The 25,257-nt window shown below is 52.4% G+C and overlaps 14 protein-coding genes across 14 annotated transcripts in view; 1 reads left to right on the top strand and 13 right to left on the bottom strand.

Moving 5' to 3' along the window:
- LOC143023300 (type IV pilus assembly ATPase PilB-like) overlaps positions 1 to 596 on the top strand; it is a 3,472-nt gene extending 2,876 nt beyond the window's left edge. Inside the window, 5 exon segments of the mRNA XM_076181828.1 lie at positions 1 to 96; positions 99 to 206; positions 208 to 258; positions 260 to 499; positions 501 to 596. Coding sequence (XP_076037943.1) covers positions 1 to 96; positions 99 to 206; positions 208 to 258; positions 260 to 499; positions 501 to 596 — 591 coding nt within the window.
- A 3,806-nt stretch (positions 597 to 4,402) lies between these two features.
- Positions 4,403 to 5,513, bottom strand: LOC143023299 (arginine biosynthesis bifunctional protein ArgJ-like). The gene is made up of 3 exons (XM_076181826.1): positions 5,270 to 5,513; positions 4,897 to 5,178; positions 4,403 to 4,674 (listed from the first exon to the last, which is right to left on the bottom strand). The coding sequence occupies exons 1-3, from the start codon at positions 5,511 to 5,513 to the stop codon at positions 4,403 to 4,405; spliced, it is 798 nt and encodes a 265-aa protein (XP_076037941.1).
- Positions 5,514 to 5,683: 170 nt separating this feature from the next.
- On the bottom strand, positions 5,684 to 8,428 carry LOC143023298 (protein translocase subunit SecA-like). Its single transcript, XM_076181825.1, has 4 exons — positions 7,954 to 8,428; positions 7,560 to 7,886; positions 5,997 to 7,486; positions 5,684 to 5,899 (listed from the first exon to the last, which is right to left on the bottom strand). Exons 1-4 carry the CDS (start codon positions 8,426 to 8,428, stop codon positions 5,684 to 5,686), a joined length of 2,508 nt encoding a protein of 835 aa, XP_076037940.1.
- Positions 8,429 to 9,075: 647 nt separating this feature from the next.
- On the bottom strand, positions 9,076 to 9,687 carry LOC143023297 (UDP-3-O-acyl-N-acetylglucosamine deacetylase-like). The gene has a single exon (XM_076181824.1). It carries the CDS (start codon positions 9,685 to 9,687, stop codon positions 9,076 to 9,078), a length of 612 nt encoding a protein of 203 aa, XP_076037939.1.
- A 552-nt stretch (positions 9,688 to 10,239) lies between these two features.
- On the bottom strand, positions 10,240 to 11,130 carry LOC143023295 (cell division protein FtsZ-like). Its single transcript, XM_076181823.1, has one exon. It carries the CDS (start codon positions 11,128 to 11,130, stop codon positions 10,240 to 10,242), a length of 891 nt encoding a protein of 296 aa, XP_076037938.1.
- Positions 11,131 to 11,665: 535 nt separating this feature from the next.
- Positions 11,666 to 12,542, bottom strand: LOC143023294 (cell division protein FtsA-like). The gene is made up of 2 exons (XM_076181822.1): positions 12,113 to 12,542; positions 11,666 to 12,018 (listed from the first exon to the last, which is right to left on the bottom strand). Exons 1-2 carry the CDS (start codon positions 12,540 to 12,542, stop codon positions 11,666 to 11,668), a joined length of 783 nt encoding a protein of 260 aa, XP_076037937.1.
- Positions 12,543 to 12,752: 210 nt separating this feature from the next.
- Positions 12,753 to 13,145, bottom strand: LOC143023293 (cell division protein FtsQ-like). Its single transcript, XM_076181821.1, has one exon. The coding sequence runs from the start codon at positions 13,143 to 13,145 to the stop codon at positions 12,753 to 12,755; it is 393 nt and encodes a 130-aa protein (XP_076037936.1).
- Positions 13,146 to 15,077: 1,932 nt separating this feature from the next.
- On the bottom strand, positions 15,078 to 15,842 carry LOC143023292 (UDP-N-acetylmuramate--L-alanine ligase-like). Its single transcript, XM_076181820.1, has one exon. It carries the CDS (start codon positions 15,840 to 15,842, stop codon positions 15,078 to 15,080), a length of 765 nt encoding a protein of 254 aa, XP_076037935.1.
- Positions 15,843 to 15,932: 90 nt separating this feature from the next.
- LOC143023291 (UDP-N-acetylglucosamine--N-acetylmuramyl-(pentapeptide) pyrophosphoryl-undecaprenol N-acetylglucosamine transferase-like) lies at positions 15,933 to 16,709 on the bottom strand. Its single transcript, XM_076181819.1, has 2 exons — positions 16,547 to 16,709; positions 15,933 to 16,339 (listed from the first exon to the last, which is right to left on the bottom strand). The coding sequence occupies exons 1-2, from the start codon at positions 16,707 to 16,709 to the stop codon at positions 15,933 to 15,935; spliced, it is 570 nt and encodes a 189-aa protein (XP_076037934.1).
- Positions 16,710 to 17,010: 301 nt separating this feature from the next.
- Positions 17,011 to 18,199, bottom strand: LOC143023290 (putative peptidoglycan glycosyltransferase FtsW). Its single transcript, XM_076181818.1, has 2 exons — positions 17,311 to 18,199; positions 17,011 to 17,183 (listed from the first exon to the last, which is right to left on the bottom strand). Exons 1-2 carry the CDS (start codon positions 18,197 to 18,199, stop codon positions 17,011 to 17,013), a joined length of 1,062 nt encoding a protein of 353 aa, XP_076037933.1.
- Positions 18,200 to 20,607: 2,408 nt separating this feature from the next.
- LOC143023289 (UDP-N-acetylmuramoyl-tripeptide--D-alanyl-D-alanine ligase-like) lies at positions 20,608 to 21,960 on the bottom strand. The gene has a single exon (XM_076181817.1). The coding sequence runs from the start codon at positions 21,958 to 21,960 to the stop codon at positions 20,608 to 20,610; it is 1,353 nt and encodes a 450-aa protein (XP_076037932.1).
- On the bottom strand, positions 21,957 to 22,682 carry LOC143023288 (UDP-N-acetylmuramoyl-L-alanyl-D-glutamate--2,6-diaminopimelate ligase-like). The gene has a single exon (XM_076181815.1). It carries the CDS (start codon positions 22,680 to 22,682, stop codon positions 21,957 to 21,959), a length of 726 nt encoding a protein of 241 aa, XP_076037930.1.
- Positions 22,683 to 22,827: 145 nt separating this feature from the next.
- On the bottom strand, positions 22,828 to 23,442 carry LOC143023287 (UDP-N-acetylmuramoyl-L-alanyl-D-glutamate--2,6-diaminopimelate ligase-like). The gene has a single exon (XM_076181814.1). The coding sequence runs from the start codon at positions 23,440 to 23,442 to the stop codon at positions 22,828 to 22,830; it is 615 nt and encodes a 204-aa protein (XP_076037929.1).
- A 4-nt stretch (positions 23,443 to 23,446) lies between these two features.
- On the bottom strand, positions 23,447 to 25,165 carry LOC143023286 (peptidoglycan D,D-transpeptidase FtsI-like). The gene has a single exon (XM_076181813.1). The coding sequence runs from the start codon at positions 25,163 to 25,165 to the stop codon at positions 23,447 to 23,449; it is 1,719 nt and encodes a 572-aa protein (XP_076037928.1).
- Positions 25,166 to 25,257: the final 92 nt, after the last annotated feature.

The following is a 25,257-nucleotide window of genomic DNA, read 5'->3' as shown; positions in this document are numbered from 1 at the left end:
CGCGGTGCTTCTGATATCCACATCGAGCCTACGAAAAGATTTTCCCGTGTCCGCTACCGTGTCGATGGCATGCTGGAGGAAGTCACTTCGCCGCCTTTGTCCATGTCCGCTCGCGCATCATTGCGCGTATAAAAGTCATGTCGCGCATGGACATCTCTGAGCGTCGCCTGCCACAAGATGGACGAATTAAACTTCGTATCAGTCGTAACAAAGCGATTAGACTTTCGTGTCAACACCTGCCCCACGCTGTTTGGTGAAAAAGGTCGTTTTACGTATTCTCGATCCATCCAGTGCCATGTTGGGCATCGACGTTCTAGGTTACGAGCCCGAGCAGAAAAAAGCCTATCTAGAGGCATCGACAGCCCCTACGGCATGGATCTTGGTCACAGGGCCCACAGGTTCAGGTAAAACCGTTTCGCTCTATACCGGTTTAAATATCCTCAACACTGAGGACCGCAATATATCCACGCTGAAGACCCTGCTGAAATCTCTTCAAGGTAATTAACCAAGTCAATGTCAACAATAAAGTCGGCCTGACATTCGCCGAAGCACTCAAATCGTTCTTGCGGTCAAGATCCCGACATTATGCATGGTAGGTGAGATTCGAGACCTCGAGACTGCTGAGTATCGCCATCAAGGCAGCAAAAACCGCCACATGGTGATGTCGACCCTACACACAAATGACGCCCCTCAGACACTGACTCGCTTGATGAACATGGGGGTCGCGCCCTTTGCTGTAGCAAGCGCTGTTTCCCTTATCATCGCGCAACGTTTAGGCAGACGCTTATGCGATAGCTGCAAGGCTCCGGACCGAGTGCCCGCTGAATCGCTTATCGCCGAAGGATTTAAAGAGGATGAAATCCCTTCATTACAAATATTTAAGCCGGTGGGCCTGCGATAAATGTAACAAAGGCTACAAAGGACGCACAGGTATTTACCAGGTGATGCCGATAAGTGAAGAAATAGGCCGCATCATCATGGAAGGAGGCAACGCCCTCCATATAGCAGACCAAGCCGAGAAAGACGGTGTGATGGATTTGCGTGGCGCAGCCTTAATGAAAGTCAGAGCCGGCATTATTAGGCCTGGAAAAGCGAACCGGATTTCTAAGGATTAACAACCATGGCGGCGACCACACTGCTAAACAACAATTTGCCTGGCAAGGCCTTGATAACAAAGGTATTAACAGTCACGGGCAGATTGAGGCGATCTATCAGGACATAGCCAAGGCCCTGTTTGCGCAAACAAGGCGTGACTAAAACCAGAGTTAAGAGTTTCGCGGTAATTCTGGCGCAAAAGGCAAAAATTACCGCAGGGAGATGTCTGCATCTTCGCACGACAGCTGACCACTATGATCGGCTCAGGGTGTTCCCGCGGGTGCAGAGCATTTGAAATTGTTGGCGAAGGCCACAGCAATAAAGCTACTGAAACAAATGCTCTTGGCATGTCAAAGTGGATCTCGAAGGCGGCTCCCAATTAAGCCAAGCACTCAGAGCTCACCCAGAAGCATTTTGATCGATCTGTTTTTGCTCACTAGTAGAGACATGCAGGCGAGCAATCAGGAACGCTCGAGAGCTGCTCAATGAAGTCGCAAACTACAAAAGAAAAGTCCGAGTCGCTCAAACGAAAAATCAAAGAAAGCCAGTCAAGTACCCGATGTGCTGTGTTGATAATCGCGGGCATTGTAACCGCCATTTTGGCTGATGTTTGTGTGCCGCAATTCGAGACACTGTTCCAGAGTGTCGGGTCGGATCTACCATGTTACTCAATTTGTGGTCAAACCTATCCGAATCTTTCCAGAAATACTGGTGGCCTGATTTTGGCAGCATCTTTTAATTCAATCTGGAGTTTTTTCTACGCTAGAAAAAACGTCGAAGTCCATTCCAACTAAGCACTGACCGACTCCGCACTCAAATTACCGGTTTTTGGTGACCTAATTGAAAAACCAACAATCGCTCGCTTTTTCGCGCACGCTCTATCCACTATGTCAACGGCGGGCATGCCGCTGGTAGAAGCCATGGTGTCGGTTGCGAGCACCAGTGGAAATCTTGTCTACAAAGACGCAATTCTGAAGATGAAAGACGAAACCGAGACTGGTACACGCCTTGGCGAGACCATGAAGAAGAGCAACCGTGTTCCCAAATATGGTGCTGCAAAATGGTGGCAATCGGTGAGGAATCAGGCTCTCTAGATGGCATGCTGGGCAAAAGTTGCCGACTACTACGAAGAAGAGGTAGACGCAGCGGTTGATGGCCTGACGAGCTTAATGGAGCCGATGATCATGGCATTTTTGGGCGTACTCATCGGTGGTTTGGTTATCGCGATGTACTTGCCAATTTTCAAAATGGGCGACGCATTCTAAAGCAGCGTTAACAACAATCACTCCGAAACTCTTTCGAGGTGATGCCCAAGCTCTCTACAGAGTAGCTTTCCATCATCTATGCTTTTGCCATAAAGGCAAACTAATCGCCTTCCTCTCTAGGCACTACCCACGAGCACTCAGCAACCATGGACCACCACGCCCGCAGAATTTGCACTACTGTTACCCGTTCGCAGCCCTTATTGGCGCACTGGGGGCAGTTTTCTCAACGTGGTGATTTACCGCTTACCCGTCATGCTTGACGCGCGTGGGAAAGCGAAGCAAGAGCTATATTAGAACTAGAGCCGCCTGCAGACCAGAACTCCATTTACCTCGCGACCCCCGCCCTCTCGCTGCAATGGATGCGGCTCGGCAATCAAGCCTTGGCAGAATATTCCTATGCTGAGCTGGCTGATTCAAGGTGGTAAGTGCCGCAGCTGCAAATCTCCGATCAGTGTGCAATACCCCATCGTTGAGGCTGGGTGCGCCTTGCTAACTTTTGCCGTTGTCTGGCAATTTGGCGCCACATGGCAAGCGCTTGCGCTGTCGTTTTCACTTGGTTTTTACTGGCCGGTGCAGTCATTGATTTCAACACCCAATTACTACCGGATAATATCACTCTGCCCCTATTGTGGCTGGGTCTACTGGTGTCACTGGCGCCATGGTCTGTCAGCCCTGAACAAGCAATCATTGGTGCCGCGCTTGGGCTATCTCAGCCTTTGGGGCGTCTACCAACTCTTCAAGCTGTTGACCGGCAAAGAAGGTATGGGCTACGGAGACTTTAAGTTACTCGCTGCGCTAGGTGCTTGGTGCGGCTGGGAGCAGCTCCCAACCGTCATACTGCTCTCTTCCATGGCGGGCGCCATTATTCGGCATTGCCTGGCTTAAACTCGGCGGCAAACACAAAGATACCGCTATGCCCTTCGGCCCCTACTTGGCCATTGCGGGATGGCTTGCGTACATCTGGGGACCGCAAATGACCGAGGCATACCTCGACTACATCGCTGGCGGGTACTGATGCTAAAAGTTGGATTGACCGGCGCATTGCCAGTGGCAAATCAACTGTTGCTAAGTACTTTTGAAGATCGGCACACCGTCATCTACGCAGGATATAATTGCCAAGAAAGTTGTCGCTGTAGGAAGCGAACGGTTTGCGCGCTGTACACTCCGCCTTTGGCGACAACGTCATTGATTCACATGGCGAACTGAACCGAGCAGCTCTGCGTGCGTGAAATCGTTTTTTCAGATGCTGAAAAAAGAAAAACAACTGGAAGGCATTCTGCATGCCACTGATTCGAACTCGCAGCGATGAACTAGAAGCGCTTGCCAAAAACTCGGGTGCAGCTTATGTGGTGTTTGAAATACCGCTACTGCTAGAGACGGGTCGATACAAAGACATGGACCGTGTGTTGGTCGTCGACGTACAGGAGAGGCACGCAGATAACGCGAGTGATGCAAAGAGACAATTGCAGCGAAACGCAAGCGATTAAAATACTGGCGGTGCAAAGCGGGCCGGCAAGACCGCTTAGCCATCGCCGATGACATCATTAAAAATGAAGGTGAATTGCAAGAACTCAAAAGCGCTGTTACAGAGCTTCACGAACGCTATCTTACACTCGCGACTATTTAGCTAACCACCGCATAAGTTTTTGCTGCTACACCTTGATTTGCAGCGGGAAAGTCCATCGAATCCAGCTCGCTCAATGCACACCACTCGACAAGCGCTGACCTTCCATCGCTTGCGGCTTCCCACTAAAGGCTTGTCACCACAAAAAAGTGCAACTCGACGCGCTTGCTGCCGTAGTCGTGTTGACGATATCCAACAACACAGAACGCTCAGGCCTGATACCGAGTTCCTCTTGCAGCTCACGCCTCAAGGCAGAGTCTGCTGACTCTCCCTCTTCTACCTTGCCCGCCTGGATACTCCCACAATTGGCCTTGATCTTGGCCGGCGTGCCGAAAGCTCAACAACACATGGCTTCGATCTGCATTGAGCAGCACACCCGCCGCCACAACGACCGTTTCGCAGTCAATCTAGGTCAACTCTAACTGCGGTAATCAGCATTGATACTGACGTACTCGTGCGATAAATCCGTCGTCCAGACGGTCGCCATACTATCGCCACGATTCAATTTAATATGCACGGTAATTTCTTCGCGTGTCATGACCGCCTTGCCGCGCTCTTCCGTGTAATCGGATGCTGGCTCGCCGGACTTAACCAAGTCTACTTCATCCAGGGCCACATCGATCTTCGACACGTCCAAGCCTTCAAGACCCGAGCGACCAATGGCCGCCAATACGCGGCCCAGATTAGGGTCTGAAGCGAAAAAAAGCGGTTTTGACCAAGGGTGAGTGCGCAACGGTAAACGCAACTTGCTTGCACTCCGCTCTAATCACGGCCACCGTCCACCTGCAGAGTAATAAATTTAGTTGCACCCTCGCCATCACGCGCCAGCGCTTGGGCCAAATACAAGCACACTTCCGAGATCATCTCGCAAAAACACCGACCAATCGGCTTCACTCGCCTTTATTTGCACACCTGATTTACCGGTGGCAGCAAGTACACAGGCATCGTTGGTCGAGGTATCCCCATCCACAGAAACACAGTTAAAGGACCGCTCATTCGCTTCAGAGAGACAGGCTTGCAGATCAGACTGCGACACAGCCGCATCCGTTGCGATAAAGCCCAGCATCGTCGCCATATTCGGGTGAATCATGCCAGAGCCCTTGGCAATGCCCGTAACAGTGACAGTCTTACCCGAGATGACACGCTGTACCGAAATTCCCTTAGCTGCCGTGTCAGTTGTCATGATGGCGCGTGCTGCGTCCATCCAAGCATCTGCCGAGATTATCTGCTGCTTTTTGAATTGCCGGAGGAAACACCTCCATATTCAAAAATTCACTGATCACACCAGTCGAAAACGGCAAGACCGCTGTAGGCTCAATATTGAGCGCATCGGCGACAAGTGCACAGCTGCGCTTGGCATCGGCGAGACCACGAGCACCGGTGCCCGCATTCGCATTGCCAGAGTTGATCAGCCAAGCGCGTGCGCCTGACATGTGCTCGCGGCACACCGTTACAGGTGCGGCACAAAAAGCATTGAGGGTATAAACACCGGCAACTGTCGAGCCTTCACACAACTCAAACAGCGCCATGTCCAAGCGGTCTTTATAGCGAACACCAGGCCGCAACAGCGGCTACGCGCACACTTCAACCGCCAGCAACTCTGTCGGGCTCTGCATATTAACCGCCATCTGCAAGTCTCCTCAGCCCAGTTTGCCGTGGCACTGCTTGTATTTTTTTACCTGAGCCACACCAACAAGGGTCATTGCGCCAAGCTTGGGCTCGTCGCGTACAAAGGGCTCGCTACCCGCTGCTTGCTCAGGTGCGTCGGTTGGAGGACAACTGCCGATTCCGCCTCAGCTTGCGCAGCGCTAAACTGTCTCGCCTGCTCTTCTGCGGCCGCTTGCGCAGCTCGTTCTGCCTCTTCAATTTCTTCAGGGCTCTGAATCCGCACACGACTGATGGTCGCGATTGTGTCCTGACGAAATTGCTCTAACAATGCGCCGAACAACTCAAACGACTCGCGCTTGTACTCTTGCTTGGGGTTCTTTTTGCGCGTAGCTGCGCAAGCCAACACTCTGGCGCAGATGATCCATCGCCGCCAAATGCTCTCGCCACTGATCATCGAGGTTTTTAAGCATCACAAACTTCTCAAATCGGCGCATGTTCTCTTCGCCAACTTGCTCAGTTTTCTTCGTGTGCTCATCCGCCGCAATCTGAAGCACACGCTCTCGCAGGCCGTCTTCATCAAGCTTATTGTCCGAATCGAGCCACTGCTGTAAATCGCACTGCAAGCCAAATTCTCGACTCAGGGCCTCTGTCGCGCCCTCTACATCCCATTGCTCATCCATGGAACCTGGAGGAATGTAATTCGCCAGCACATCACTCAAGACTTCTTCGCGGATGCCTGTGACAACTTCGGACATATCTTCTGACTGCAGCAACTCGTCACGCTGCTCGTAGATCACCTTACGCTGGTCATTGGCAACATCATCGTATTCAAGCAAATGCTTACGAATATCGAAGTTGTGCGCCTCAACCTTGCGCTGGGCGTTTTCTATCGCCTTGGTCACCCACGGATGCTCGATGGCCTCGCCTTCTTCCATACCGAGTTTTTGCATCAGGCCAGACACCCGATCGGAGGCAAATATGCGCATCAGGTTGTCTTGCAACGAGAGATAAAAACGGCTGGAGCCTTCATCGCCTTGACGGCCTGAACGTCCGCGCAACTGATTATCCACCCGACGTGACTCGTGTCGCTCCGAGGCAATAATATGCAAGCCGCCCGCTTCCAAAACCTGCTTATGGCGTTTGTCCCAAGCGTCTTTTACGGCAGCTTTTTGCGCGTCACTGGCCTCTGCACCCAGCTCAGCAAGCTCAACTTCTAGGTTTCCGCCCAGCACGATATCCGTACCACGGCCGGCCATATTGGTTGCGATGGTCACAGCCGAAGGCAAACCTGCCTGAGCAACAATCGCGGCCTCGCGCTCGTGCTGCTTGGCGTTCAATACCTCATGAGGAATTTTCTTTTTAGCCAATAGACCCGAGATGTACTCAGATGTCTCAATGGACGCAGTACCCACCAACACGGGCTGTCCGCGTTTCACACATTCGTCTATATCTTCAACGATGGCGTCGTATTTTTCTTTTTCGGTGAGATAGACCAAATCTGGCATATCTTTACGCACCATTGGGCGATGCGTGGGAATGACGATAACTTCCAGACCATAGATCTGATTGAATTCAGCGGACTCAGTATCGGCAGTACCGGTCATGCCGCCGAGCTTTTCATACAGTCGAAAATAGTTCTGGAAAGTGATCGAGGCGACCGTCTGATTCTCAGGCTGAATCTCGACACCTTCTTTGGCCTCAATGGCCTGATGCAAGCCCTCTGACCAACGTCGACCAGCCATTGTGCGACCGGTAAATTCATCAACGATCACAATCTGCCCAGCTTGGACAATGTAGTCCACGTCTTTTTGGTAGATTGCGTGCGCGCGCAATGCGGCGCCCAAGTGATGAATCAAAGAAATATTTGCCGGGTCATAGAGACTGGAATTCTCGGCTAATAAAACCGGCTTCCGTCATCAGCTGCTCTACTTTCTCGTGGCCGCTCTCGGTCAGGTGGACCTGCTTGCCTTTTTCATCGATAGTAAAGTCAGCTGACTCATCTTCTGCATTGGCTGGTGCATCGAGGCGCGGCACCAAAGTGTTGATAATCTGGTAAGCCTCTTCGCTGCCAGAAGCCGGCCCAGAAATAATCAGCGGTGTACGCGCCTCATCGATCAGTATGGAATCGACCTCATCGACAATCGCAAAAAACTGCCCACGCTGGCAGCGCTCGTCGTCCGAATGGCGCATATTGTCACGCAGATAATCGAAGCCAAATTCGTTGTTGGTACCGTAGGTGATGTCGGCGGCATAGGCCTCACGACGACTTACGGGGCGCAGGTTGAGATATCCGCCTTCACTGCCATCCCAATCCGCATCAAAAAACGTAGGAGGCAGAGTCCGGGCCTTGGCCAGCAGAGCCATTGATAATCCCAGTACTCATGCCCAGAAAACCATACAAACGCCCCATCCATGCAGCATCCCGTCGCGCCAGATAGTCATTCACCGTGACTAGATGCACACCCTTGCCGGTCAAGGCATTTAGGAACACGGGCAAGGTAGCCATCAGGGTTTTACCTTCACCGGTGCGCATTTCGGCGATGCGCGACTGATGCAATACCATGCCGCCGATCAGCTGAACATCAAAATGCCGCATACCCAGAGCTCGCTGGCTGCCTTCGCGCACCAAGGCGAACGCATCGGGCAACAAGTCGTCCAGCGTTTTCCCTTGATCTAAAGAGGACGCAAGCTCTTCTTTGCGCTGCAGTAACTCTTCGTCGCTAAGGCCTTTGAGATCGGCCTCTTTTTGGTTGATCAGATCGACCGTCTTGCGTAAGCGTTTGACCACACGGTCATTGCGCGAACCGACGAGTTTTCTGGCTATGGCGCCAAGCATGGGCGTATCCTATGAAATTGATGACTGCGCGAAAAAAGTTCGCGCAAAAGTGTAATGATAGTACTCTCGTGGCGGTGCTAGCTAGCCATTGCGCATTTTTTCTACAAAAGTTCTGCAACTGACTCAACCAGCAGCTATCCGAACAATGACGACAAACAAAAAACAGATGAAGTCCCTTTCGGATTGTGTTCAACGCAAACTGGGGACGAGACAGGGAAAAGGCAATGCTTTTATACCCAATTGTCTGTGCAGCTATACCTGAAAACCTGCGCTCGAGCATTGTTTTCACTCGCATGAAAGACCGCAAACTGCACTTGGTGGTCGCCACAGGAGGCGCTGCGAGCCGGTTGCGATTCTGTCAACGCGCCATTTTAGAAGCCTGCGCCGTATTGCCCGAATCACCCGAGACACTCTATATACGCGTAGCCCCCGAAGGCACCGTAAAAGCGGCACCAGAACCCACTTTGAGAGAGAGCAGCAGAGAAAAACCTGTCATGGGGAAAGGCGCAGCTAACGGATTGCAACAAGCCGCTGCAGGCGTGGACGACAAGCGATTGAGCGAAGCGCTGAGCCGATTGGCCTCACGCGCCAAGCGCCTATAACTGTAGGCGCTTGATAAAAACCATATTTTTTAAACGATCACACTGCTAAGCAAAGACGAAATCGTCGTTGCCCTGCAGAAAAGGTGATTCTTCGGCTTCGAGATCGAAAGATTTCCATTCCCAACAATCGGTGCGCTGCATCACTTCACGCGCCAACAGATTGTTAAGGTGGTGACCTGACTTATGCGCCTCAAGTGTGGCCAACATGCAGTGACCCATCGTGTACAAATCACCGATGGCATCGAGCGCCTTGTGCCGGACAAACTCGTCCGAGTAGCGCAAACCTTCTTCATTCATGACGCGGTCAGTGTCCAAAGCGATCGCATTTTCCATACTCGCACCACGGGCTAGACCACGCTCGCGCAAGATTTCGAAGTCACGCATAAAACCAAAGGTACGCGCACGACTGATTTCTTTGACAAAAGACGCATTGCCAAAGTCAAACTTGAGTGACTGGCCTGTTGAACGCACAGCAGGGTGGTCAAAATCGATCGAGAAATTGAGTCTAAAGCCTTGATAAGGCGTCAGACGCGCCCATTTGTCGCCCATTTTCACTTCGACGGGTTTGGTGATACGGATAAAGCGCTTGGCCACACCCTGATCGACCACACCAGCAGACTGCAACAGGAAGACAAAAGGAGCAGCACTGCCATCCATTACGGGAACTTCCGCGTGATCGACTTCGACAATGCAGTTATCAACACCTAAGCCGGCAAACGCACTCATCAAGTGCTCAATTGTTGAGATCCGATGCTCACCCTTCCCCAGCGAAGTGGCGAGCTCGGTTTCCAACACATTTTCCGGGCTTAGCGAGTATTTCAACACAGGAGAGAGATCTACGCGTCGAAACACAATTCCCGTATTAGGTGGCGCAGGACGCAAAGTCAGTAAGACTTTACTGCCGGAGTGCAAACCTAGGCCGGTCGCTCTGATGCTGGTTTTTATACTTCTTTGTTGTATCACTAGAAACGTTCCGTCAGCGTGGAATACACCGCGAGCACTCACTGGGAAGAAACTCGGGCATTCCAAGGCAATATAATTAAGCGTGCAACCTAGTTTAGGTCGTCAAGAGCTCGAAGAGTTCCCTCAAGCTCGTACGATGCTGCAACGCAAACACGACATTGTAACCTTGCTTTTGCAGCCACGCCAAGTCAGAACGTATCTAATTCAAGCGATCAATCCGCTTGGCGGCGCAAAAATGCGGGAATATCAAGCACGTCGTACTCGTTTTCCGTTCCTTGATTGTAGTCGGTCTTTGGCAATTCGTGACGATGAGTTGCTGCACTTGGGCGCTGAATTGGAGCTGGCGCTGGTGCAGGTGCCATCGTTGGACGTGCTGTTGCCGCAGGCGTACCAGCCGGAGAGCGACGAATAACTGTAGGCTTTGTCCAGTTGGTTATAGTTAACACGGCCATCGCGGCCTGGACGAACAGTTTTGTTCATGGTGTTGCGATTTTGTGCACCTAAACCTGTTGCAACAACTGTGACACGCAACTCACCTTCGAGCTCTGGGTCAATAACAGTACCAACTACAACGGTAGCGTCTTCAGAAGCAAACTGCTTCACCACATTGCCGACTTCTTCGAATTCGCCAATGTTCATGTCCATGCCACCAGTGACATTGATCAGGATGCCTTTCGCGCCGGCCAAATCGATGTCTTCCAACAAGGGACTAGATACAGCTTGTTCAGCAGCTTCAGTCGCACGGTCTTCGCCTTGCGCAATACCAGTACCCATCATCGCAACGCCCATTTCAGACATCACTGTTTTCACATCCGCGAAATCGACGTTGATCAAACCAGGTCGAGTGATCAATTCAGAGATACCTTGAACCGCTCCGCACAACACATCGTTGGCCGAGTTAAAGGCGTCGAGCAGGGAGATGTTCTTACCCAATACAGACAACAGTTTTTCATTGGGGATAATAATCAATGAATCGACATGCTGACGCAGCTCTTCAATTCCACGCGCTGCAACTTGCATGCGCTTAGAACCTTCAAAAGGGAAAGGCTTAGTCACGACAGCAACAGTCAAGATACCTGCTTCACGAGCCAACTGAGCGACAACAGGAATTGAACCTGTACCCGTGCCACCACCCATACCAGCGGTGAGAAAAAAGCATGTCTGTATTATCGAATAACTCAGCGATGCGCTCACGATCTTCAAGCGCTGCTTGACGACCTATGTCAGGGTTGGCACCCGCGCCCAAACCTTTGGTGATATTCGCACCAATATGCAAGCTATGAGTTGCAGTCATGCTCTGCAATGCCTGCGCGTCAGTGTTTGGCACAAATAAACTCTACGCCTTCAATTCCACTGCGAACCATGTGCTCAACAGCATTGCCGCCGCCGCCACCGAGGCCCATAACTTTAATACGTGCATTTGCACTGTAGTTTTCCATTAAATCAAACATTTTTCTCTCTCCTGGCTTTTAGCCATTTTATTCTAAACCTACCGCTTGCCCAAGCAGAGTTTTTCAGAAATTTCCTTTAAACCAATTCATCATGCGCTTTAAACAGCCCTTCTTCATCACGGCCGTCAAGTGACTGCGAAACAAATCCTGGGCGAGAGCGTGTATCGGCGCCATATTTCAGCAAGCCAACACCTGTCGCATGAATTGGATTTCGCACAATATCAACTAAGCCAACCACTCCCTGTGGGACACCTAGCCGGACTTGCGTTTTGGAAGACATCCTCGGCCATTTCGACCACCCCTTCCATTGTCGAACTACCGCCAGTAAGAACAATCCCAGCGGCACATAAATCTTCAAAACCGCTGCGCCGTAGCTCCGATTGAACCAAGGTCAGCAGTTCTTCGTAACGCGGCTCAACAACTTCAGCCAGCGTTTGGCGGGACAATTGACGCGTCTCGCTTTCGCCGACACCTGGCACTTCAAGTATTTCGTCGCTATTCGTCAGCGTACTCAAAGCACAGGCGTAACGGCATTTAATTTCTTCGGCGTATTGCGTCGGCGTACGCAACGCCACTGCAATATCGTTGGTCACTTGATCACCGGCAATTGGAATATTGGCGGTAAAAACGAATAGCGCCCTCTGTAAATACAGCTATGTCGGTCGTACCACCGCCGATATCAACTAAACAGACGCCCAATTCTTTTTCATCGTCGGTGAGAACAGAATAACTGGACGCGAGCTGCTCTAAAATCAAATCGTCGACTTCAAGACCACAACGCTGCACAGCTTTAACAATATTTTGTGCGGCGCTCATAGCACCAGTTACCAAGTGCACACGCGCTTCAAGTCGCACACCTGACATACCAACAGGCTCTCGAATACCCTCTTGATCGTCGATCAAAAACTCTTGCGGAATCACATGGATAATGCGCTGGTCCGCTGGAATCGCAACAGCCTTAGCCGCATCGATAACACGCTCAACATCAGCAGGCGTAACTTCACGATCTTTAATCGCCACGATGCCATTCGAATTCATACCGCGAATATGACTTCCGGCAATGCCTGCGTACACAGAGTGCACGTGGCATCCCGCCATCAATTCCGCTTCTTTCAACAGCCCGTTTTATCGAGTGGACTGTTGTTTCGATATTGATCACTACGCCTTTTTTCAGGCCTCGTGATGGGTGAGAGCCAATACCAACGATTTCCATTTCACCGTTAGAACCGATCTCCCCCACAATCGCGACAATTTTTGAGGTACCGATATCGAGACCAACAATCATTTGTTTTTCGTTTTTTCTAGACATCATTCGTCCCCACGCTCACGCGCCACGCGGTTCTCACCATATTTCACAGCAAACCCATTGGGATACCGCATATCAACTCCCACAATGCCGGTGATATCAGGTTCAATCACACGTTTGTAAATTTGACCAAACAGTTGCAAACGACTTTGACCCCGCTCACGACCTAAATTAATCCAGACCCCGCTTCTAAGTACGATACGTACTGAGCGGCGCTCATCCTCATGTATCTCTACAATCGGATCTCCAAGAGTAGCGAGCTGCCTGCTCACCACCCGATACAACTCATACAACGCGGCGTGTCGTCCCTCTACGCCACTCAGCTGAGGCAACTGAGCAAAATACAACTGCCACTCAGCCCCTGCTGGCCCTTCCAATCGATACTGCGGCGGCATAAAAACGCTGAAATCGCTGCTGATCAGCTCACCTTCATTCCAACGAGCTCGCGCTTCATGCTCTTCAACTTTCACCAACAAGGCACTGGGCCAAAGCCGACGTACCGACGCACTTCGACCCACGGCACAGCTTCGACCGACTCTCGTAGTTGCGGCAAATCCACGCCGTAAAAGCCACTTTCAGCGTGCGAGTTCACAATCGCCTGTAGCGTTTCCCGATCGACATAACGCAAGTCACCAACAACTTGAACTTCCGATACTGGGAAGCGCTCAGGATCCAGAGCCAAGCGCACCGCGACATAGCTCAACACACCAAAACCCAACACCAGTAACAACAACGCTATCTTGAGTTTTGGAACACCGCCACTTGCTAAACCATCCGCCTCTTGACTCACGGCAGCAGCACTCAACGATGCGCGCCTGTGCTCGTCGCCAAGACGCGTACAACCAGCTCCGAGAAACTCAAACCTGCAGCCTTTGCCGCTTGCGGCACAAGGCTTTTTTTCCGTCATCCCAGGCGCAGTGTTTATTTCGATCAGCCAAGCCTCGCCGAGCGCGTCGACTATAAAATCAACTCGCCCCCAACCACTGCCACCAACAGCCGCAAATGCAGCCAATGCCAAGGACTGAATATTGCGCTCAAGCTCAGGGTCTAAACCCGAGGGGCAGCTATATTCGGTGCCGGAGTCGCCATACTTTGCTTCGTAGTCGTAAAAATCCCGTGCAGGCTGCATACGTACCAAGGGCAGTGCCTCGCCTTGCAATATGCCAGCAGTCACCTCAAAGCCACTGATAAACTGCTCGGCCATCACCGTGCCAAACCGTGCCGCTTCTTCGTACGCAGGCACGATCGCCTGCTGACCTTCTACCTTAGAGACACCGAGACTCGAACCTTCAAACACCGGTTTGATGATAATCGGCAAACCCAGAGATTCAGCCGCGAGCTCACTATCAGCGACACTCATTACACGACGCCAATTTGGCGTGGGAATCGACATCACTTTGCACAACTGCTTGGTGCGCAATTTGTCCATCGCCAAAGCCGAGGCCAAAACGCCAGAGCCCGTGTAGGGAATACCTGTGTACTCCAGCGCACCCTGCAAAGTACCGTCTTCGCCACCACGGCCATGCAAGATTAAAAAAAACTCGATCAAACTTCTGCTCTTTTAAGGTTTCAATTAAGTTCGCATCAGCATCTACGCCGTGAGCGTCAACACCCGCTTCCAACAATCCGGTAAGCACAGCCGCGCCGCTATTCAGCGAAACCTCACGCTCCGCTGACTGCCCTCCCATTACGACGGCGACCTTGCCAAAATCGATATTGAGTTCAGCCGGTTTCACTGAGATCGTCTCCCGTTAAAAGCGACGGTAAGCTAGCCGCCAGAGCACCCACATTTCCAGCGCCCATGGTTTAACAACACATCACCATGCTGAAGACCAGGTCGTACAGCGGATGCCCATTTGCTGAATATCAGAGACAAACTTTACGTTTGCACCTTGCTGCAAGCGCACCGCCGCCGCCAGCGATTCTCCCATCCGCGCCCTGCACAGGTTTTTTCACCTGCTGCATACACTTCGCTTAAATAGAGCTCGTCAACGAGGCTCAATTCATGCGCAAACTCGTCGAACAAATCGCGTGTTCGGCTGTAGCGATGCGGCTGAAAAATAGCCACTAGACGACGATCCGGCCACGCACCACGAATAGCCGAAATAGTCGCGGCAAAGCTCACTTGGGTGATGCGCGTAGTCATCCAACCAACTCGACACGTCCGCCGCCAAAATCAACCTCGCCGTAGCGAGTCACACGGCGACCAACACCTTCGAAATCTCCGAGCGACTGAGCAATCGCGTGCAAACTGACACCCAGCTCACGCGCAACAACGATAGAAGACACAGCGTTTAGCACGTTGTGATGCCCCGGCATATTCAGCGTCACACGTCTTCCATCAACACGCCGTCTTCAAACATCACATCAAAACGCATCTGCAAACCATCAGCGCGAATATCAAAGACGCGAATGTCTGCATCTTCACTGACACCGTAGGTGATGAACTTGCGCTGCAGCTTTGGCAGCATGGCGCGCACATTTTCATCGTCAATGCAAAGCACCGCCAAGCCGTAAAAAGGCAAATGATGCAAGAACTCTAAAAAAGTGTCCTTGTATTTTTCAAAGTCGCCGTCGTAGTTTTCTAAGTGGTCGGCATCAATATTTGTAACCACACTGATCACAGGACTCAGGTGCAAAAACGACGCATCACTTTCATCGGCTTCAGCTACCAGCCAATCCGATTGACCCAAGCGCGCATGCGTGCCGGCACTATTGAGCTGTCCGCCAATGACAAAAGTTGGGTCCAGCTGCCCTTCACTGAGCGCGCTGGCGACCAGACTTGTTGTTGTGGTTTTTCCGTGCGTACCCGCAATGGCAATTCCCAAGCGAAAGCGCATCAGCTCCGCCAACATCTCCGCACGCGGCACAACAGGGATACGCAACTGATGCGCCTCGAGCAACTCGGGGTTATCTGCCTTGATCGCAGAAGAAACCACCACGACATCTGCACCGTGTACGTTTTCAGCGCGATGCCCCAAAGCAATCTCTGCCCCCTGCTCCGCTAAGCGCGCCGTTAGTTTGTTCGCGTTGCAGTCAGAGCCGGAGACACCGTACTCCATGGTCAACAACACTTCGGCAATACCGCCCATACCCCACACCACCAATACCCACAAAGTGCACACGAGTAATCCGCTCACGCGCCCAAGTTGTCGTATTAAATACGGGTCCGGTTGTGTTTTTCACTGGGCATTCTCCATCACTATTTTTGCGACTTCGCGCACTGCGTCTGGTTTAGCCAGACGGCGTGCTGCGCAAGCCATTGTCATCAGTCTCTCGCGATCATTGCGAAGGTCTGTAAAAAGTTTGCTCAAAAGCTCCGCGTCGAAACGTGGCTGCGGGACTAACAGAGCGGCTCCCTCTCTCACCATCGCCGTACAGTTGGCGGTTTGATGATCATCTACTGCGAAGGGATAAGGCACGAGCACCGAAGCACTACCACTGGCAGACAGCTCCGCAACCGACATCGCACCGGCGCGACTCACAACTAAATCAGCCCAAGCGTAGGCTTCAGCCATGTCGTCGATAAAAGCGACAACTCGTGCTTCAACACCTACAGCATCGTAAGCGGCCTGAGTAGACTCTACGCCTGCACGACCGGTTTGATGCCACAGCTGTATATTACCAAGTTCTTGTGCTGCTGCGGGCACGACTTCATTAAATACTCCCGCTCCTTGGCTGCCACCAATCACCAAAACACGAAAAATCACTGCCCGTGCGTGCTAATCGCTCACGAGGATCAGGTATTTCATTCAAGGCGTCATTGACAGGATTGCCGACACACAACGCGCCGCACGATCATCATCAAAGGCAGATGGCATGGCGGCCAATACAACATCTGCCAAGCGAGCAAGCAGACGGTTGGTGGTGCCAGCTATGGCATTTTGCTCGTGGATAACCAGTTTTTTACCGAGCAACTTAGCCATCAGGCCACCAGGCCCTGCGACAAAGCCGCCCATACCCAGCAACACTTGAGGTTTGCGGCGCAACACTGCTCGACCCCGCTTGCCAGCAGGCGCGCATCAGCTTAAAAGGGCGCCGCAAGCCATGCCTGCCAGCCCTTGCCACGCAGCCCAGAAACCGCCATCCATTCAATTTCTATATCGGCAGCAGGCACCAGTCGAGACTCAATGCCAGCCTGAGTGCCCAACCAAACAACTTCATAGCCCTGCTGACGAAGCTCGCGCGCAACGGAAAGCGCAGGCACCACGTGTCCACCTGTTCCGCCTGCTGCAATCATGATGGTTTTGTTATTAGCCATCACTCGTCCTCCGCCTCTGGCAGCGACAGACGACTCTCGAGACTGACACGCATCACCACACCAAGGGCCAGACAAACCGACAACATACTGCTGCCGCCGTAGCTGATCATCGGCAGAGTGTCAACCCCTTGGTAGGCAACAAGCCAAGGTTGACCGACATACTGATCAAGGACTGCAATGACAGCCAAATAGCAATGCCATAAGAGACAAAAGCCCCAAAGCCATTGCCCGCACGCTGCGCTAAAGTAGCGACATGCACAATGCGATAAACCAAGAAACAAATAGATACAGATCAGCACCACAACGCCAATCAAAACCCATTTCTTCGGCAAACACAGCGAAGACAAAATCCGTGTGCGCCTCAGGTAAATAGAAAAGCTTTTGCACACTGTTGCCAAAGCCCACACCAGTGATTGATCCACTGCCCACAGCAATCAATGCCTGCACCAACTGAAAACCACCGTCGTAGGCGTTCGCCCAAGGATCAAAGAAATCCAAGACTCGGTTCATCCGATATTCAGAAGTCCAGATAAAAAATGCACCGAGAGCCACCAATAAAACAAGACAAACTAAAAACTGCCAAATGCGCACACCACCGAGAAAGATAGTGCCAACAGCAATCGCCATGATCATCACAGTGGAGCCATAATCTGGCTCTTTCAGGCACAGCGCCCCCATCAGACCAATCAGCACGACAGGCTTGATAAAGGCATCAAAGCTCGAACGTAAACGCTCTCCGTGCCGCATCAAATAGCCAGCAACATAGAGTGCGGCGCTCAATTTCGCGAGTTCTGACACCTGCAGATTCATCACCCCGAGGCGAATCCAGCGACGTGCACCGTTGACCTCAACACCAATACCAGGGATTAGCACAAGCCCAAGTGCCACTACCGTGCCAGCAAAAATCAGCACGCTGGTGCGCTCCATCATCTTGGTCGACACCCGCGCCACGATAAACAGCGCACCACAGACACCCAGCCCAACCGCCATCAGCTGACGCTTGAGAAAAAAGAAAGCATCGGAGTGACGCACTGCCGCAACAGAAATCGATGAAGACTCGACCATCGCCAGCCCGATCACGAGCAAAATCACCACAACTGAAAGCAGAGGCCAATCAATGCCACGATTGAGCGAGTAACTATCTAAGTTACGATGATCAGGCCCTATAAAACTGGTCGCGACACTCATGCTCTCAACCCTTCAACACAAGTGACAAAAGCACGACCTCGGTCTTGATAGCTTTTAAACATATCAAAACTTGCACAAGCGGGAGACAACAGCACGCAATCGCCTTGCTGCGCCTGCGACTTGGCCATGCTCACCGCCGACTCAAAGGAATTAGCCGAAAACACCGGCAACACATCGCGAGCAATCGCGGCTATTTGCTCACCGTCCGCTCCGTAAGTGACCAAAGCGCGCGCACTCTGCTGCAGCGCTGTTCGCAGCGGGGAAAAATCCTGCGACTTGCCGTCACCGCCAGCCAACAACACGACCTTCCCTGGCATCGACTGCAAAGCCACAAGCGTGGCCCCTACATTTGTGCCTTTGGAGTCATTGAAATATTGCACGCCGTCGATCACCGCGACCAACTCTGTGCGATGCTCCAAGCCCTTGAAACGTCGCAAACCCTCGGCCATTGCCTCAACACCGAGGCCCAGTGATTCGGCCAATGCCCAAGCAAAACACGCATTGAGTTCGTTGTGTGCACCAGGCGCAGCAAGCTCTGCTACGTCAAATAGCTGCTCAGCACCAAAACACAAGGCACCAGCATTTACACCGTAGACACCTGCAGGCGGAGCCCTTACGACTAACCGCCACTTGCTCGACAGCAGTTGACTCTGGCTTGCTCAGCGCATCTTCCAACAAATACACCGCACGCGAAGCACCACGATATACATTCTGCTTTGCTGCAGCGTAGTCAGACATGCCACTGTAGCGATCCATGTGATCTTCGCTGACGTTTAAAATACAGGCGGCCACTGGCTGCAAACTACGCGTTGTTTCAAGCTGATAACTCGAAAGCTCCAGCACCACGGCATCAGCCTGCTGCTGCCCCAAAAGATTTAGCGCTGGTTCACCAATGTTTCCGCCGCATAAAATCTTTTTCGCGCTGCAATCTCCCATCGACTGCAACATCGAGACAACCGTACTCTTGCCGTTGGTACCGGTTACGGCAACCACTGAGCAATCCACCGCTTGGGCAAACAGCTCAATGTCGCCAACTATCTCTATTCCGCGTGCACGCGCAGCGAGCACCACGGGCAATTGCTGCGAAAGCCCCGGATTGATCACCAAGACATCTATGCCTTCGAGCAAGGCTTCGTTAAAAGCACCGAGCACCAAATCGAGATCAGCGTATTGCGCACGCAATTTGCTGGACACTTTCGTGATCCGCTCGGCTATCTGCCACTCGCAAGCTCGCTTTCTGCTTGCGCAAATAATGCACAACAGATGCTCCGGTGATCCCAACACCGAGAACAAGAAAGCGCTTAGAGAGATCGATTGCCATCAGCTGCTCACCTCAACTTCAGCGTAGACAAGCCGATCAAAACCAATATCACAGTGATGATCCAAAAACGAACGATAACACGCGGCTCTGGCCAACCTTTGAGCTCAAAGTGGTGGTGCAGCGGTGCCATACGAAAGATCCGACGCCCCGTCAGCTTGAAAGAGCTGACTTGCAATATCACCGAGACTGTCTCCATCACGAACACGCCGCCCATCACGAACAGCACCAGCTCTTGTCGCACCAACACAGCAATTAAACCTAAAGCAGCACCCAGTGCTAGTGCCCCAACATCCCCCATGAAAACCTGAGCGGGATAGGTGTTGAAACCACAAAAAGCCAAGACCTGCGCCACACAATGCAGCACACGGCACAACCACTTCGCCAACACCTGCAATGTGCGGTATCAACAGATAGCTAGAGAAAACCGCATGACCACTCAGGTATGCAAAGACTGAAAGGCCTGCTGCGACCATTACCGTTGGCATAATTGCCAAGCCGTCTAGTCCGTCGGTTAAATTAACCGCGTTGCTGGTGCCTACGATCACAGCGTAAGTAAAGGGTATGAAAAACCACCCCAAGTCGAAACTCAAACCTTTGAAAAAAGGCACTATCAAAGTAGTTTCGAGCGAACTCTCGGCAGTGACATACAAAAATACCGCTGCACCTAAACCCACAGCCGATTGCCAAAAATATTTTTCTCGCGCACTCAGGCCGTCGGAGTTTCCCTGCATGACTTTGCGGTAGTCATCAACCCAACCGATGGCACCAAAGGCGACAGTGACTGTCAACACAACCCAAACCTGACGTACCGCTAGATCTGCCCACAGTAATACAGACACAGCAAACGCAATAAGAATAAGCGCACCGCCCATGGTCGGCGTGCCACTTTTTTCTAGGTGTGTGCTCGGCCCGTCGCTGCGTACCTGCTGACCAATTTTCGCCGACGTCAGCCAACGGATAAGTGCAGGCCCAAACACAAGCGATATCACCAGAGCCGTAAGAGCGCTGAGAATTGCCCGCAAGGTGATGTATTGAAAGACACCAAAGCCGTCGTGGAATTGCTCAAGAAACCCGGAGAGAAGATGCATCATGCCGTGCGCCCCTCCAGGTTTTCGATCAAATACTGAACAACGCGCTCCATCGCCGCACTACGCGAGCCTTTTACCAAAATCGTGTCACCCGGTTTAACAACGGCCAACAGTTCCGCTGCCAACTCATCGTGTTTATCAAAAGCCAACCCTCTTGGCCCAAATCCGCGACGAGCCGCCACAGCGAACTCACCAACACAAGCAAACCGCTCTATGCCAAGCGAGGCAGCCTGACGTGCAACTTTTGCGTGCATTTCTTCAGCTTGCGAACCAAGCTCTGCCATCGTGCCAAGCACAAACCAACGATTAGCCGGATAAGTAGCGAGCAATTCCAAAGCTACCTCAGCAGATCCAGGGTTGGCATTATAGGTGTCGTCAATCACCCGAACATCGGAGACTGTATGCTCGAGCAAACGCCCAGCGACCGGTTGCACTTGCTCTAAGCCACTGACGATGGACTGCCAGGAGACACCCATAGCCAACGCCACAGACACGGCTGTCAGTGCATTGCGCATATTATGCTGACCTAACAAGGAGACTTTAATATCATGCGCATCACCCTGATAGCTCACACGTAATACCTGCCCCTCAAGCATTTTCCCCTGAATATCCACACTGGCATCTGAGCGCATCGCAAAACGAACAACATCACCTTGAACAACGCGAGCTGCCCACGCAGAGGCGGCGAACTGATCATCATTTATCAGCGCGATGCCGTGCTCTGGCAAATGCTCGTAGATCTCACCTTTTGCATCCGCCACGCCTTGTATTGAGCCAAAGCCCTCAAGGTGAGCGGGACCGACGTTATTGACCACAACTAACTGCGGCTCTGCAATCGCCGCCAGACCGGAGATCTCTCCTGGCGCACTAGCGCCAAGCTCTACCACGGCAAAGCGATGCGACTCATTGAGCTCAAACAGCGTCAATGGCACGCCGATGTCGTTGTTTAAGTTGCCCTTTGTCGCCAGTACTGAACCCTCTTGCGACAAAATGGAGGCCACCATTTCTTTAACGGTGGTCTTACCGTTGCTACCGGTAATAGCAACCAAGCGAACATCGAACTGCCGCCGCCAAAGCTGAGCAACGTCGGCCAGTGTTTGACGCGTATTGCGCACGATCAACTGCGGTACATCAACGCCACAGTCGTGCTCAACCACTACAGCAACAGCACCTTTGGCCACTGCATCAACGACGAACTGATGGCCATCGAAGCTCTCGCCACTGATAGCGAAGTACACGGCACCATCGACTGGCTTACGCGTGTCGATTACAACTTTGCTGAGCAGAGCATCGCCACCGACTAAAGTACCGCCGGTAAAAATACTGCAATCAGAGAGCGACAGTGCAGTCATGAAGCACCTGCCTGCCAACGCATGACTTCTGCATGATCACTAAATGCAACTGTGCGTTCAGCCAAAACTTGGTAGTCCTCGTGGCCTTTTCCAGCAATCAAAACACAATCATCCGCTGCCGCATGCGACAAGGCATAGGCTATTGCTGAGGCTCGATCCACTTCAGCATGCACATTGGACGTCGTAGGCAAGCCAGCCAAAACATCGTCGATAATTTGCTGTGGGTCTTCACTTCTCGGGTTATCACTGGTCACAACCACGCAGTCGGCGCCTTGAAAAGCGGCTTTTGCCATTTCTGCGCGTTTGCTTCGATCTCTGTCACCACCGCAACCAAACACACACCAAATACGCGCGGGAAAGTGCTCGCGCATGGTCTTCAAAATAGCGGCTAGTGCCTGCGCGGTGTGCGCGTAATCAATGACAACTTTGGCACCCGCTTCAGAGCTAAGAAGCTCCGCACGACCAATCACAGTTTTGAGCTGCGGCAAACGAGCAACAATGCTTGCGGGAGTTTCACCCAGAGCTTCTGCGACAGCGCAGGCAGCCAAAACATTCGCCACATTAAAAGCCCCAAGCACCGACAGCTGCACATCGCTAGAGAAATCCGCACAGTGAATTCGACAAGCAATACCATTCGCTGAGTAGACACAATCAGTCGCTGACCACCGCGCATCGCTATGGCCTTGTGCCGAATAACTAACAGCGTCAGGGCGCCCAGTCATAATCTGCCGAGCAAAAGCATCGTCGTGGTTGAGCACGCAAACTTCAGCCCGCTGATCAAACAACAGGGCTTTTGCTGCAGCGTAGTTTTCGACGCTGCCGTGATAATCGAGATGATCTCTGCCCAAGTTACTCAGAACAGCAGCTTTAAAAACTCAAGCCCGCTACACGATCTTGATGCAGGGCATGCGAAGAGACTTCCATCGCAACGGCCCGCGCTCCTTCACGGTGAAACGCTGCCAACTGTCGGTAAATTTGAAAAACATCACCAGTTGTGTGAGTAGAGCTTTTGAGCTGACCAATAAAGCCATTGCCCACCGTACCCAGCACTGCGCAAGACGCCTGCGACAGGCCTAATAACTGCGCGATAAAATGCGTGATAGACGTCTTACCGTCGGTACCCGTCACACCAACCAGCGCCAGCTCTTGATCAACAGCGCCGTAGACCGTGCGCGCTATCAAAGCGAGCTTCGACTTTAAACCTGTGACAAAAAACGCCGGCAGCTCGAGAGAAGCTTGCTGATCTGAGGCCACTTGGTCATCGGCGTCGAGCAATACCGCTACTGCTCCGTTCGCGACAGCTTGCGACAGAAAAGACAAGCCATGCCCCGATGCACCTTGCAAGGCAACAAAGACATCACCACTTTGCACCGCACGGCTATCTAAGCTCGCGCCACTAGCCCAAAGCGCATTCGCCAGACCCAAAGCGGCAGACAAGTCGACTGACTGAGAAGACTGGGATGCTGGTGTTAAGGTCGCCATCATCTTATTCGACCTTCTCGCTATCAAGTGCTGCCGTGCGCTGAGGCAACTCGATTGCGTCCATAGGCAAGCCCAAGACACGCAGTGCGCCAGACATAATCGCTGCAAATGCAGGCGCGGCAACCTCACCACCGTAATACTTGTCACCGCTGGGCTCGTCGATCATCACCACAACCACAAGCTCCGGGTCACTGGCCGGCGCCATGCCGGCAAAAAACGCGTAGTACTTATCTTCGGTATAGCCCTTAGCCGTGTGCTTCCACGAGGTACCTGTTTTACCTGCGACACGATAGCCTGCCACACGCGCGCGCTCACCGGTGCCACCAGGCTCAACCACAGACTCCAGCATGCGACGCACGGCTCGCGCCACTTGTGCATCCAAAACCTGCTCACCCTCGTAGTTAGGGTCGGCGCGCTTCGTGAAAGTTACGCTAGGCATCACGCCATCATTGGCCAAAGCGCTGTAGGCACGCGCCAACTGCAAAGGCGTCACTGACAAGCCATAGCCGTAAGCAATCGTCGCCTGCTCTACTTTTCTCCAAGCACTGCCGTGTCGCAACACTCCGTAGTTTTCACCGGGGAAAAGACTGCCCGTGTCCGTACCAAAACCCAGACGATCTAGCACCGCCCAAGTGGCTGCGGGATCACTCAACAAGGAGACCTTAGTCACGCCGACGTTACTGGATTTTTTGAGTATTCCCTCGGGGCTTAGATCACCGTAATCGCGGAAATCTCGCACGCGCAGCGGACCAATCTGGAAGCTGCCCGGGGAAGTCTCAATCACGCTTTCAGGGTTTATCACCCCAAGCTCAAGCCCAGCGGCAATAGTAAATGGCTTTATGGTGGAGCCAGGCTCTACAGGATCAGTTACGGCCCGGTTACGCCGATTGCCAATTTGTGGGCCAGAGCTGGCATTTGGGTTAAAGGCAGGCTGATTTGCCAAAGCCAACACTTCACCTGTGCGGGTATTCATCACCACCACACTGCCCGATTTCGCCGAATGTGTTTCAACTGCCCGCTTAAGCTCGCGATAGGCGACGTACTGGATGCGTCGATCTATGCTGAGCACAAGATCAGCACCGTCACTCTCTTTGTTGATGTACTCAATCTCGGAAAAAGCTCGCCCTTTCAGATCGCGAATGACACGACGCTCGCCCGGCGTACCCTTCAGGGATTCATCCCACAGCGCCTCAAGCCCTTCGATCCCTTTGCCATCGATGTTAGTAGAACCGAGCACGTGCGAAGCCACCTCACCGGTGGGGTAGTAGCGCCCATATTCCCGTTGCAAATTGACGCCTTCTATTTTTAAGGCTGCAACATTGTTAGCCACTGAAGGATCGACGTGGCGCGCCAAATAGACAAAACCACGATTTTCAGGCGCGCGATCAATCACGTCCTGAATACGCTGCGGACTACGACCCAAAGCCTGCGCCAGCTCAGCATAACGCTCAGGAGAGTGACGCAATTTGCGAGGATCAGCCCAGACTGAATTTATCGGCGTACTAACTGCAAGAGGGGTTAGGTTGCGATCCAAAATACGGCCGCGCGTAGCCGCCACAGGTATGGTGCGCTGCTGACGTGCCGCCCCTTGCTTTTGCAGAAAGTCCTTTTGTTGGACCTGCAACACATAGGCGCGACCAAAAACCACAAGCGCGAACGCAGCAACCAAGCCCAAAAAGAGCCAGTGGCGCCAGCGCTGAACATATACTTCACTGTTGCTCATCGGTGAATAATTCGCACATCATGGAAATCAGGGGCGTACATTTTTAAATCTCTACGCGCGATATCATCGACTCGCGCATCCATTGACCAAGT

Source organism: Oratosquilla oratoria, unplaced genomic scaffold (assembly GCF_046742065.1).
Source record: "Oratosquilla oratoria isolate Oo_2021 unplaced genomic scaffold, ASM4674206v1 SCAFFOLD45, whole genome shotgun sequence".
NCBI lineage: Eukaryota > Metazoa > Arthropoda > Malacostraca > Stomatopoda > Squillidae > Oratosquilla > Oratosquilla oratoria.
The sequence above is the reverse complement of the archived record's forward strand: the minus strand, read 5'-3'. Positions and strand labels throughout refer to the sequence as shown.

Excerpts from the sequence above, each read along its gene's own strand:
- LOC143023299 (XM_076181826.1), bottom strand. The coding sequence starts at position 5,513 with ATGGCGCTGTTTGAGTTGTGTGAAGGCTCGACAGTTGCCGGTGTTTAT. Across the intron at positions 5,179-5,269 it reads GGTCTTGCCGTTTTCGACTG|CACGCGCCATCATGACAACT; the intron begins GTGTGATCAGTG and ends GGATGGACGCAG. Across the intron at positions 4,675-4,896 it reads TGCTGCCACCGGTAAATCAG|ACCCTAATCTGGGCCGCGTA; the intron begins GTGTGCAAATAA and ends TTTTCGCTTCAG.
- LOC143023298 (XM_076181825.1), bottom strand. The coding sequence starts at position 8,428 with ATGCTTGGCGCCATAGCCAGAAAACTCGTCGGTTCGCGCAATGACCGT. Across the intron at positions 7,487-7,559 it reads CTTTACTATCGATGAAAAAG|CCGAGAATTCCAGTCTCTAT; the intron begins GCAAGCAGGTCC and ends CGGTTTTATTAG. Across the intron at positions 5,900-5,996 it reads TGGATCATCTGCGCCAGAGT|GACACAATCGCGACCATCAG; the intron begins GTTGGCTTGCGC and ends CAATTTCGTCAG.
- LOC143023297 (XM_076181824.1), bottom strand. The coding sequence starts at position 9,687 with ATGGATGGCAGTGCTGCTCCTTTTGTCTTCCTGTTGCAGTCTGCTGGT.
- LOC143023295 (XM_076181823.1), bottom strand. The coding sequence starts at position 11,130 with ATGGGTGGTGGCACGGGTACAGGTTCAATTCCTGTTGTCGCTCAGTTG.
- LOC143023294 (XM_076181822.1), bottom strand. The coding sequence starts at position 12,542 with ATGGCGGGATGCCACGTGCACTCTGTGTACGCAGGCATTGCCGGAAGT. Across the intron at positions 12,019-12,112 it reads TTTAGTTGATATCGGCGGTG|TGGCGTTGCGTACGCCGACG; the intron begins GTACGACCGACA and ends ACGATATTGCAG.
- LOC143023293 (XM_076181821.1), bottom strand. The coding sequence starts at position 13,145 with ATGCCGCCGCAGTATCGATTGGAAGGGCCAGCAGGGGCTGAGTGGCAG.
- LOC143023292 (XM_076181820.1), bottom strand. The coding sequence starts at position 15,842 with ATGGGCGGTATTGCCGAAGTGTTGTTGACCATGGAGTACGGTGTCTCC.
- LOC143023291 (XM_076181819.1), bottom strand. The coding sequence starts at position 16,709 with ATGGGCGGCTTTGTCGCAGGGCCTGGTGGCCTGATGGCTAAGTTGCTC. Across the intron at positions 16,340-16,546 it reads ATCTGCCTTTGATGATGATC|GCGTAGAGTCTACTCAGGCC; the intron begins GTGCGGCGCGTT and ends CCGGTCGTGCAG.
- LOC143023290 (XM_076181818.1), bottom strand. The coding sequence starts at position 18,199 with ATGAGTGTCGCGACCAGTTTTATAGGGCCTGATCATCGTAACTTAGAT. Across the intron at positions 17,184-17,310 it reads GGGTTTTGATTGGCGTTGTG|TCCTTGATCAGTATGTCGGT; the intron begins GTGCTGATCTGT and ends CTGTCATTGCAG.
- LOC143023289 (XM_076181817.1), bottom strand. The coding sequence starts at position 21,960 with ATGACTGCACTGTCGCTCTCTGATTGCAGTATTTTTACCGGCGGTACT.
- LOC143023288 (XM_076181815.1), bottom strand. The coding sequence starts at position 22,682 with ATGACTGGGCGCCCTGACGCTGTTAGTTATTCGGCACAAGGCCATAGC.
- LOC143023287 (XM_076181814.1), bottom strand. The coding sequence starts at position 23,442 with ATGGCGACCTTAACACCAGCATCCCAGTCTTCTCAGTCAGTCGACTTG.
- LOC143023286 (XM_076181813.1), bottom strand. The coding sequence starts at position 25,165 with ATGAGCAACAGTGAAGTATATGTTCAGCGCTGGCGCCACTGGCTCTTT.